Source organism: Cuculus canorus, chromosome 2 (genome assembly GCF_017976375.1).
Source record: "Cuculus canorus isolate bCucCan1 chromosome 2, bCucCan1.pri, whole genome shotgun sequence".
Lineage (NCBI taxonomy): Eukaryota > Metazoa > Chordata > Aves > Cuculiformes > Cuculidae > Cuculus > Cuculus canorus.
This window is the reverse complement of record NC_071402.1, coordinates 33,781,569-33,794,083: the sequence shown is the minus strand read 5'-3', so window position 1 is coordinate 33,794,083 and position 12,515 is coordinate 33,781,569. Positions and strand designations below refer to the sequence as shown.

General features: G+C 40.0%; 1 protein-coding gene across 1 annotated transcript in view; it reads left to right on the top strand.

Moving 5' to 3' along the window:
- Positions 1 to 9,580: 9,580 nt before the first annotated feature.
- The window catches only part of PI15 (peptidase inhibitor 15), a 29,579-nt gene continuing 26,644 nt past the window's right edge, over positions 9,581 to 12,515 (top strand). Inside the window, exons 1-2 of the mRNA XM_009570917.2 lie at positions 9,581 to 9,759; positions 10,302 to 10,643. Coding sequence (XP_009569212.1) covers positions 10,371 to 10,643 — 273 coding nt within the window. The 5' untranslated portion in view covers positions 9,581 to 9,759; positions 10,302 to 10,370. The remainder of the gene's footprint in view (positions 9,760 to 10,301; positions 10,644 to 12,515) is intronic.

Genomic DNA, 12,515 nt, shown 5'->3' with positions numbered 1-12,515 from the left:
ATACTGCCTGGATTTTTACAGCATTTCTAATATATTTTTTTTTCACAGGCTCAGTCTAGAATTTTCCAAAATAAAACCTCAGTCCTAAAGCAGGACACCATTTAGGATTATAGTTGCTTCTACTCTATGTATAGTCTTTGCTGTTTCTTGAAAAGGAGAATTGTTTCCTTCTTCACTTTGTTTTTGTCTTACAGTCTTTGTGAACCTGTCACTCTTGACTTGATGCTGGATATTTCTGCAGGGTTATGCTTTAGAATTCCAGTCTACGGTATTATTTCCTTGCTTTTCTTCCAAGAATTTGATCTGGCTTTGTTCTGCAATCATAGAATAGCTCAAGTTGGAAGGAATCTCAGCTTTGAGCTTAGATCAGGTTGCTTAAAGTTTTGCCCAGTTGGGTCTTAAAGCTCCCCAAGAATGGGGATTGTCCACATTCCCTGGGCAACCTGTTTTGCTGCTGGACCATCCAATGAAAGCTTCTTAATAATTTCTCTTTCAATTCATATCCATTTCTTCTTCAGAGACTCACAGATTCGCAGAATGTTTTGGATTGGAAGAGACCATGAAGGTCACCTAGTCCAATCCCCCTGCAGTCAGCAGGAACATCTACAACTAGATCAGGTTGCTCAGAGCCCCTGATCTTGAATGCTTCCAGGAGTGGAGCATCTACTACTTCTCTAGGCAACCTGTTCCAGTGTTTCACTATCCTCAGAGTAAAAAAATTTCTTCCTTATATCCAGTCAGAACCTCTCCTATTTCACTTTAAAACCATTGCCCCTTGTCCTATTGCTACAGACCCTCCTAAAAACTTATCCCTCATTTTTCTTATAACCCCCCTTTGAGTACTGAAATGCCTCAATAAGATCTCCTAGGAGTCTTCTCTTCTCCAAGCTGAACAACCCCAACTTCAGCCCCTCTTCATAAGGAAGATGCTCCAGACTTTTGATCATTTTTGTGGCCCTCTCTGGATTTGTTCCAACAGATCCATGACTTTACTGTGCTGAAGGCTCTTGTTCCATTGTGCACTACTGTGAAGATAATAGCTTCATCTGCTCAGTTAGCTCCTTATAGGTTCTGCCAAACTGCTATTAGGTGTCCCCCAAAGCCATCTCTCCTTCATGCTTAACAAGGCCTACTCTTAGCCTCTTTTCAGGGCAAATGCTCTAGCTCCTGACCTTCTTTGTGGTTGTCTGCTGAAGTCACTCCTCCTTATCGGTGTCATTTTTGTATTGGGTGGGATGTGTGTGCGGAAATGAATACACTACAGTATTCTGGATGCTCTCTAAAAACTGCCAAATAAAAGTGAGTAAATACTTCTGTTACTACATCCCAGAATGTGTTACTACATTCATGCAAGGACACACTGCTGGCATATATTAATTTTACCTACCAATAACCCAGTACTTTTCTACAGAGCTGCTCCCTGACAGTACCCCAATGGGCTCAGCTTGTAGCAAGGCCCAGTTGAACAATTTGACATTTGTCCTTGCTGAGTTCCTGCTGCTCCATTCCTACATGCTGTCTGTCATTTTTCCAACCTTCTCCAACTTCTTCACTTCCAATCAGTCAAACATAGTAAGGCTCCTTCTCCTTCTGTGCAGTTTGGATTCAGTCTCTCATCTCTACTGGGTCTCTCTCATCTTCCTAGATGCTGTGTAGTCTGCTCTTTGTCCCACATCTCCTTAATGTGGTGATCTGACTCCTCAGCCAGCGCATGACTCCGGCAAGTGAGGACATAGTCTCCCACCATGTCAGCCTGTAGGCTAGGATGTGGATGGCCACATCCTCTCTTCAGAGCTCTGTCTGGGTCAAGACCACTGCTGTGCCAGAGGAAGCTGCTCCAAACAGGGCTGGGGACAGTGCGCTATGTTTTTTATCAGTGTCATGCTGTCTTCACTTGCCAGCTTCCCTCCATTTGTCCAGCTGCACAAATTTTTGCTCTGGGAGCTACAGCCACGGCCTGACAGCTATATGGGTCTCTTCCTACCACTAGTTGGCTGCTTGACACTCTCAAATCATAAGGCAGCTGGAGATAAAAGATGTATGCTCCTTTTGGCCATAAATAGCTAACAGAAGGATTTAGAAACTGCTAGATCTGTTAGAAGAAAGTATGTAGTAGCTACCCTTTCCCCAGCAACATCACTTACTCCAGGTTTCCCATATGGCTTCCTAAAAGTGTCCAAAGATATTAGAAAAAGATTAGTTAGAAGATCTAGAAGAGCCTGGAAACTACTTTACAAAGTAACGTGTTGGCTAGCTTCGGTTTGGCATATTTTTAGTAGCTAACATTTATGTTAAAGGCACACTTCTCTAGCAATCTGGCTCTTCATTTTGGGTCTCTGATTCTTATTGCTATTTAGTCTTGAACTAGGGATTCCATAAAGCCTCATAATTACACATTTAACTTAATAGTGCCAACTTTGTTGTAAATATTTGAAAAGTTTCATCCTCTCTTTGAGTTTTAACAGGAAACCAAGAGTTTTCAAAAGTCTCTTTCTCTCTAGAAGTTCATGTTTCCTAATATACCTGCAGTAAAGCCTGAATAACTGCCATACAGCATTTCATTTTGTTGGAGTAATACGTGTTCCTTGTGCCTCTTGCCTAGCCGTATACATATAAAAATTCCAAATGCTCTGCTTATCTTTTTTTATTTTTAAGTTCATTTATTCATCCTTAAGAAGTGATGAAATCCATGCTTAAGTGTTCTTCTGAATTTCTGGGGAATTTTTACTGCATTGACATGTTTAGCTTATTAGCTTATTAGCTATTACTTATTTAATAACGCACCACTTCAGCTGTCATGTTTTGAGAAACTCTTTTTTCTTCTATTTTCTTAGATGGTCATCTGTATGAAAATTTTGTCAGAATGTCTTCCTTATAATGCTGAGCAAGTTACTAACAGAAAAATAAAAAGGTTGTGAAGTTGAGAGAGATGGTTAAAAAGCACAACATTCACACAATACTATGTTCTACTCTGTTTAGTACAACTAGATAAGATACAAAAAAGACAGGAAGGCACTTAGAGACATAGATATAGAAACTTGCTTTGTAAGCAGTAAATTGCATCGCCCAGAGTGGCAAAGAAGGTCAGCAACTCATCCAGAAATTGATGTTACATTTTCTGCCTCCAATACCTTGAACTGGTCACAAAACCATAATGCCTTCAAAGTAAATATTTAGAAACTTCTTAAGTTTTAGATTTAATTCCCTTAATGTGCTGATTTTGGCTGGGACAGAGTTAATTTTCTTCATAGTAACCAGTATGGGGCTATGTTTTGGATTTGTGCTGAAAACAATGTTGATAACACAGGGATGTTTTAGTTACTGCTGAGCAGTGCTTATACAGAGTCAAGGTCTCTTCTGCTTCCCACAACAACCCACCAGCAATTGTGCTGGGGATGCAAAAGAACTGTGAGGGGACACAACTGGGGCAGCTAACCCCAACTGACCAAGGGGATATTATGTACCATATGATGTCACGCTCAGCATATAGAGCTGAGGGAAGAAGAAGGAATGGGAGGACATTCAAGGTGGTGGTGTTTGTCTTCCCAAGTAATGTTTACACATGATGGAGCCCTGCTTTCCTGCACAAGGCTGAACACCTTCCCGCCAATGGGAAGTAGTTAATGAATTCCTTATTTTGCTTTTCTTATGTGTGTAACTTTTGCTTTACCTGTTAAAACATCTTTATCTTAGCACAGGAGTGTTCTCACTTTTACCTTTCTGATTATCACCTCCGTCCCGTGCAGGGGAGTGAGCAAGCAGCTCTGTGGATCTTAGTTGCTCTCTGGAGTTAAACTACAACATTTAAACAAAGTATATTTGGGTGCATTCAGGCCAAACATAATTTAGAATATTCTTTTGCTCACAAAAGTTGTATATGAAAGAATATGAATCCTCTAAAGGTAAGAAAAAATGCTGCAAAATATACACACCCATTCTTCAAAACTGGTGCAAAGTTGCTATGTTCTTTACTTCAGTAGTCATCAAAGTTCTAAAAAGGATGCTTCAGTCCAACAGAAATGAAGGTGAGCTTCTGCACTTGAAATGAGAAATGTTGCCTTTTTTAGTATTGGTGCACACTGGGTTTTTCAACTGCATCTTCAATTACAAATATACTTAAGGCACCATATAAAGGAAATACACTATAAAGCAGCTATGAGAAACCAGAAAGGAATGCTTAGGTTTTGTCATGATGAGCCCATAAGACAAGCACTGCAGAGACTACACTGATGATTAGGGAGATTTTATTTTATAATTTATCTATCCAAAGAAGTTAAGCACTGATGCATTCATCTGTTTTCATTATGCTGGTTATGATAAGAATCCTAAAAGAACATCCTAGTGATGCCCAGAGTAGTGAAATCTGACATGAAAATCAAATGAAATTCTGAAAATTGTATGCTTAATTTGACAAGTATGCTTAGCTAGTAAATTCTTAACCCTTCTGCTTCTCTTCTCCTTGGCCAGTGGTTTCTGTTGATGTATTAGTGAGAATAATACTGATTTTATCATTGTTTCAAAGTGTGCTAATTACCTCATTTCTAAGAAATGTTCTATTATGCCTGGCACAGTTATTTAGTATCCACTCTACTCAGCAGTAATTTTTTGGCAAAGCAGGTTCTTGCTACACGTAATTAGCATTTCCTCCCATTATAAATAATTGTTCCTCATCTTCTACTTATTCTTTTCCAGGCTGTTGATATGTTCCCAGTAACAATAGACAAACTTGAGCAAATTGTTTCATGGGCCTTTCATATGCCAGTTTTGTTAATGTTGTGCCATTGACTCTACAGTATATCAAGAATATTAATGCTTGTGCTTGTAAGAAGCTATATTTTAAACTCAGTTAAAAGTTCAGGAAAAATTTTTAACACTGAGAATATGGTTGCCCATATTGTATTTGTTCTATCTTCTTTGTTTAAAGCTTTCAGTTCTGGGTGGAATTTGGATCTAGCAGATATTGCTATATTGGATAGGATTCAGTTTGAGATGAAGACACTAGAAGTAGTGTCCATATGTGAGCTGAGTCCTTAAGCCCCCAGTGCAGTCACAAAGATATGGTCAATACAATCAACAATGTCGAAAGAGCTATTCAAGTAATGTGCATGGGTAGTTGTCTGATGCAATTTGAGATATCCTCCTCTGGTCACCTGTTGTACTTCAAAAAGGCCTAGATCATAGTATCGTAGTATCACAGAATAGTTAGGCTTGGAAGGGACCTTAAAGATCATCTAGTTCCAACCCCTCTGCCATGGGCAGGGACATCCCATTAGATCAGGCTGCCCAAGGCCCCATCCAACCTGGCCTTTAATACCAGCAGCGCTGGCTGCCATTAATCACCTCCTTGCCCTCCATGTGCTTTAGCAGAGCTTCTAGGAGGATCTGTTCCATGATCTTCCCAGGCACAGAGGTGGGGCTGACAGATCGGTAGTTCTCAGGATCATCTTTTCTACCCTTTTTAAAAATGGGCACAATGTTACCCTTCTTCCAGTCACCAGGGGCTTCTCCTGACTGCCATGACTTTTCAAATATCATGGAGAGTGGCTTGGTAACCACATCTGCCAGTTCCCTCAGGACTCTGGGATGCATCTTATCAGATCCCATAGATTTATACATATTAGGGTTCCTCAGGAGTTCGCGAACTTGATCCTCCTCTACTGTGGGAGGGAGTCTACACCCCTGGTCACCATCTTTCTGTCCCATGACCCAGGAGGGGTGATGAGAGCAGTTATCAGTGAAGACTGAGGCAAAATGTTGTTAAGTACCTCAGCCTTCTCCTCATCTGTTGGTAGATGATCCCCATTTCCAGCCATCAGTGGGGGTGCATTCTCTTTGACCTTTCTCTTTTGATTGACGTACCTGTAAAAGCCCTTCTTGTTAGTCTTTGCTTCCCTTGCCAAGTTCAGCTCTAGCTACGCCTTGGCCTTCCTGACTTCATCTCTACACAACTGGGCTCCCAGGTTACCTGTCCCTGCTTGCACTGTTCCTGTGCAGTTCCTTCTTATTTTTTAGTTTAACCAGCAGGTCTCGACTCAGCCATGCTGGTCTCTTCCCTTTCCTGCCTGATTTTCTACATAAAAGGACTGAGCGCTCTTGTGCCCATTGGAAAGATCTTAAGACTCATGTCATAGAATCATTAGATTTAGATTTAGATTAGATAGAATTTAGGTTGGATATTAGAAAAATTTCTTTACCAAAAGAGTGACCAAGAATTGGAACAGGCTGCCCAGGGAAGTGCTGGAGTCTCCAACCCTGAGCGTGTTCAAAAAGTGTGTGGATGGGGCATGGTATAGTAGGCATGATGGTATTGGTGTAACAGTTGGACTTAATGATCTCAGAGATCTTCTCCAATCTTAATGATTCTACGATATTGTGAAAAGTATTTGGAATCCCAGGCAGGTATTTCTAAGGTAGCTAGAAGTAAAATAAATTAAACTAAATGTTTTAATCTTAATTGTCTAATGTTAGCAACCAGCATAAAATTAATTTGGTGTAAATACACTATTCTTAAGTGATGAAAATTCAGCATCTATACAGTCACAATTCGTTTACTAAACTAAAGCTCTGTCAAAGATGAAGTTCGTGCTGCTTTGTTGAGTAACGGATGATTAGAAGATCAGAATTCATGTTCTTAATCCAAGCAATACACTGCAGAAGAAACATGAATGTTCTGAGTCATCACTTTTATTGTGCAATGAAGATAAAGATGGTGCATTTCATAAAATTATATCCTGTTTTCTTTGATCTATGCCTCTGTACTGCCTATCTCCCAGATAAAATCTAGCTTTTATGCTAATATATTGTATTGCCATTTCTGCTTTTTCCCTTTGTCTGAATGCTATTTCTGAAAAAGTAGATATTTTCTAGTGAAACCTTAAAATCTAGTCCATTTCTTAGAACTGAGAGAGTCTTTCAGAAGATAAATGGAGTTATTTTTCTTTCTTAGTTTCTTCTACATTCTTTCTCATTCTTGATTGTATAACTTTCTTCATTGGTAACATTTGTTGACATTAAGTACAAGAATTATTGCCTTTTTTTTTTTTTTTCCAGGCTGCTCAGTAACTGTGTTGTGGCCGCCTGGCTGGCACATTCTGTTCTTAATTAGGTTTACAGATATTTTGATTCATTCCATGGTCTCACTAATGTCTCACTCTGGCCTGTAATCATCTTTTGTCACTGGTCTGATTCTTCTCTCTTTGGCTTTTCTGAGTGGGCTGAAGAATCGGGAAATAGTTCTTTTTGTGTATATTGCAGATGGTTCCATCCACTTCTCATTTTTCTCCTTTTGAGCTTGCAGACATCTTTGATGTTTTTCTTCATTCTTCCTCATTTTATCCATTCCTCTCCTTGGTGTGGACTTTCATGAGGACTTTAGTGTGGCTTTATTCGTCTTGCTTGTTAATTTTCACTGCATATCAGGCCATTGACTCATTTCTTTCAGAAAAAAACCTGGATGTACACATGTATGTGATTGTCTAAGGTGCCTTAGCTGTCTGGCTTGAGAGTTACTATTGCTCTTTTAGTATTTGCCACTGCTTCTTCTTTGAGAATTCATCAGTGCAACAGGCTTGGGTCAAGGCATTCTCACGCCCTAAGGCCTCTGTTGTTCACAATATATTTTTGCTACTGTGCTTGTTAGTGTTGTTCACAACCTTTTTTTTCTACATTTAGATGAGTAGTTACACTGATTGCCTGTTAGACATGGAAACAAATAATTAGGCAATAACCACAAGCAATGGCAATAAAAGAAATTACATACGCTGGCCTGTTCTTAGGGAAGTACTGCTCAATTTTGCAGCTGTGAATATTATGCTTCTTTTACAACACTTCCTTTATATTCTAGCTGTTCTGTGTCATAACAGCCTCCAAGTAATGCCACAGGGTGAGTATGAGGAAATAATTACAGCAATCTAAAATGTGACTAAGTAATAAAATCTACCCTCTGAACTTCCTGAGATGTTAAGCTGGTGTCTTCCCTTTGATAACTTATTACAGCTAAGATGAAACCAAAAGACCTGCAGCAATTCAAAGGAGCTGAGAATTCTTCCAGTTGTTTTCAAACAATGGGAGGACAGTTCTTGACGTTAAGATAAACACATACACTCTTCATTTCAGAAGAAAGAAAATTGGATAAAACTAATCATCCAACATCTAGTCCTGCAAGTACAAATGACGTGTTAAATTTTCTTGTATAATCATGTAAAACAAAATGTGCAGCTGCATTGTAAGCAGCAGTTAGGGGCAGGCTGGGTATACACAGAGTAACATAACTAGTGATGATATTTTATACTTACTTAACACCTTTCATCACAAAGTACATTACCAAACATTAGTTATTTGAGCCTTACAACATGTCTGTAAAAGGCTATCATTATATTGTAGAGATTGCACACAGAGATTAAATGATTCGGGTTAGGCCACACAGTGAGTGAGCAGTAGAGCCAAAAGGAGAGCATGAGTGTTGGCTTCCAGCCCTGTGCTCTGACTACTGGACTTCACTTCCTTAATACTTAATTCCCATATTGCTTCTCTAACAGAGCTACTGAAACTTTCGAGCACTCTGTAAGTTTTGTGGTATTATCAAAACCGTTGCATTTCTCTCTCCTCACTCCTTTATGACGTTGCAAAATACTGTAATTACAAGTTCAAGGGTCTCGTTTTATGGGTTGCCCCGGGTCGCCCAGCCCTGATGGGAGATCAGACTGACATTGTGTTGCTCCCATCCCCTATACCGAGTACACAATTGCTGGCGGTGGCTGCTGCTTCTCTCTGCTAGCTTTCGTCATGGCCTCAGTGTTATGCCCTTAGCTCTGCTGTGTGAGTGGCTGGACCATTCTGTGCCTAAGTAATTCCAGCTATACACTAGTTAATGTGAAACAGATGTCTCCCAGGCACTGGCGGAAGCTTTCGGTCCTGCTGCTCCCGTAGTTTCTCATGGCAGACGTTCAGGTAACCGATACCGGCTAGCCACAACCTGCCTGGAGCTTTGTCCCTTGTCTCTATGCCTCTGAGGGTGAGGGAGGGAGATGAGGGGGTGTGAAGCGTGTGGCAAGGAGGGAGGAACAGCACCCCAAGCATCCAGGGTTCCTGGCCACGAACGGAGAGATGCTGCTCGCCTGCCCTCCTGCTGCCGCTCACGACTTCGGGGTGCAAACCCCTCGCTTCGCCAGGGGTGCCCCGCCACGTGGACCCACGGCATGGGGACTTCCATCGGTTCTGTTTCTTATAACCGAGGCAACAGGGCTTTGCGAACTCCCGGCGCTTGGTGCTGCTCCTTCAGTGCAAGAAGAGCCGAGTAGAATGTTTGCCGAGGCAGCATGATGCTTGTGAAACGAAGAAAAATAAAACAAACATGAAGGCAAAAAAAGGTAGGAAGTACTGAAAAAAAGGAAAGCTTTGCAGGTTGCCTCTTTGTACTATAGAAACTGGGGGAGTGACTACATATCCAAACCACCTACACTCCAGGGATGCCACCCAATCCCTGCCTGCGCTTCGCAGAACTCCTCCCCTCTCGTTTTGGCTAAGCGGAGACCTTTAGAGAAACTGCCTGTTCTGGCTCATACAGACTGTAACATATAAAAGCCGTTAGCAGCTCCTGTGGCCAGAAGCTTCTAAACCAGCAGAGTTGTTCTTTGGGGGTTTGTAATAAGAGACACTCCTTCACAAAGGTTCATACCATCATATAGGAGAGCACTATACATATTGGGAGAACAATAGACTGTATTCTTTTTTTTTTTTTTGTCTTGGTATTATCCAGAGGTAAGCCATTCTGCTCAATAAGTTTGCTTTGCATGCGATTTTATCAATGTTTATCACATTTTGCTAAAGTTAAGATTTGACTTCTATTTTTGGGATGTCCTGCTTTCATGCTTTATGTTTTGTGTTTTGCCTACTAGTTTGTCTGTGCCACATTGTGTCAAAGCAATCCATGCACAGGGATAGGCATAGCCTAGGATGTATTTTTCATTTTCAGTATAAAATATTCTCTGAGGTTTCTTGCAGTCTCCCCACTTAAGATTTATAGTGTGGTTTATGGACTGATCTGGTGTCATAGCACTGTCACTATTTCAGGAATACTACCAGCTCTGGTCATGTAATTCATGGTATAATGGTACTTGATCTTGTGTATTTGTAGTAAGAATGTATTATCACTTCATACAGTTATTGCAAATTGCTCAGTAACATTGTTTTTATGACTGAGCTGACAGACAGAAGCATTTTTCTAATCACAGCCTGCCAGTTCACTTTGTCTTGCTACTCAAATGTAGAGAATCACATCTTTGACATCTTCTCTTCTACAGATCTGTTTTCTACTGCCCTGACTTAAAGCCGAGTACCTCTGTGGCCTATCTTTCTCCTTTGGCCCCAAAATGACAGTAATTGCTGCAATCAGTTGTGCTTTCTTATTTTCCATTCTCTGTGAAACAAGTGCATTAGTATTACCCAACTCCACTGACCTACTCCTGTCAGACGATAATTTCACTGACATTGAGACAGCTTTGGCAGCTCATCTGGACTCTGCAAATATTCCCAAAGCCAGGCGGAAGCGCTACATTTCACAGAATGACATGATTGCCATTCTTGATTATCATAATCAAGTCAGAGGCAAAGTCTTCCCACCTGCTTCCAACATGGAATATATGGTAAGTGATCTTTTGTTTATTTCAGAGTACAGTAAACTGTAAGGCAGTTTAATTTTCTTTAACAAATTGTGAGGGTTTAGTTAAGTAGGCAAATGATTTTTAACTATTATTGCTTACTATTACTTTTCTTACATTTTGTAAATTGCATTAAATTAAGCAAGCAAAAGCGAAGTACTGAACTCTGAACCTCTTCTCTGTTGAATTTCCATTTACATGAGTAGTCCCAATGAAGCTTCTGGAATGCAAGCAAACGAAGTTGTAGGTTATCACCTGCTTGCAGGCCTGAAGAATAGTATGTAATCATAACATGTGATTGAATGTGCTTAAAGTGCTAAGCATTAGTGGTCCCATTGCTTTTGTGGAGTACACTGAAAGTCATTGCCTTGATGTATGCAAAAAGGTGACTAATGACTATTTCTAATTTCTTTCACACATAGTACTTCCAGAGGCAATATGGTAAAACTGTGTTTGGAAAGTAATTCATTTGATACACTGTTTGTCCTACGCTCATGTGTTTTATTTACTGCATATGTTTTGTGTGCACCTTATACTTTTATCTTCCATCAAATACAATACTGCTTTAAATGTTTCTTAATATGTAGGATTTCAATGTGCTCAAAATGTTAATGTTGTGGCAGACACCTTTTCCCCTTTTTGGCATACACTCATTATTTGAATTATCTGTTCCTGCAGGTATGATGGAAGTTATTCATTCACTGTGATTTCATACTTGGCATGACTAGCTAAAGCAGTATGTTTGTTATTTTGTGTTACAACTCTGAATGCATGCATACTGTGGACCGCTAATGTTAAACATAGGTCAGCCAAGAATTTTTTTTTTACCTTCTAAGTAAGATATTCATGCTATTTTGAACTCAGAAGTTGTGTCAGAACCATAATAACTGCTTAAGTCACTGAGTTTCTCATATGACAACAGACAGTTAACAGATCTGATAAGCAGGACACCATCAGCTTGACATAAAAAGGAGATAATATTAATAACAGCTCCTCCTTTTTATTTGGACATCTTTCTGTCACAGATGTTACCTAAATCTGGATTTGACCACATAATCCCCATAGCATATCCCAGCAGCACCTCAATATGCTGAGTACACTCAAAATGTTGCAGGATGAAGGCCTGTTGCCATAACATAGGCTGAGTTTGAAGTTTGGTTAAGTGGAAAGGTCAGAGACAGAAAAAAGAGAGGTCAGAAGCCAGGCTCAGTCATCATTTTCATTGCTGTGCTCTCCCCTGACGTTTCCTTTGATTCTGGATAAATAAACTTTGTTCTAATGTCTGAGGGAATGGCAGCCTACCATGCCCTTCCTTGGCTTGTGTGTTTTAGAAATGTACTCCTGCAGTTTGCTTAAGTGAAGTCAACACCCTGTCATACTCCTAAGAGTTTTGTAAGCACAACGTTCTTAGCCTGTTCAGTAAAAAAAAAACCAAACAAAAGAAACTTCAAAAAAGAAAGAAATCTTCCTTGACTGAATCTATTTTCATGCACTCATATGCATAAAATTCCAAGATTTTACCTATAGTGGTTGATATTCTGCAGCAGCTTTGCTCTACAAGGATACTGTGTAATGTACTATACAAAATCAAGACTGAAACCACACTCTTTACAGATTACATGCTCTTCTTTTCCTTGTCCTTCTTACTATAGCTTTTACCTGTACTAACCAGACATAGGATATAGCTGTGTTCCCATCAGCACTAGTCCCATCAGTAGTTTCAAGGGTAAGGCTTTCTTTATATCTGATTTTCCAGTCTGAAAGAAATTTGTGACTTCATGCTGCAGAACTTGTAGCAGCACCTCAAGATACATAGATAATGATCCGGAGTGCAAACTGAACTTGCATCCCCCAGTG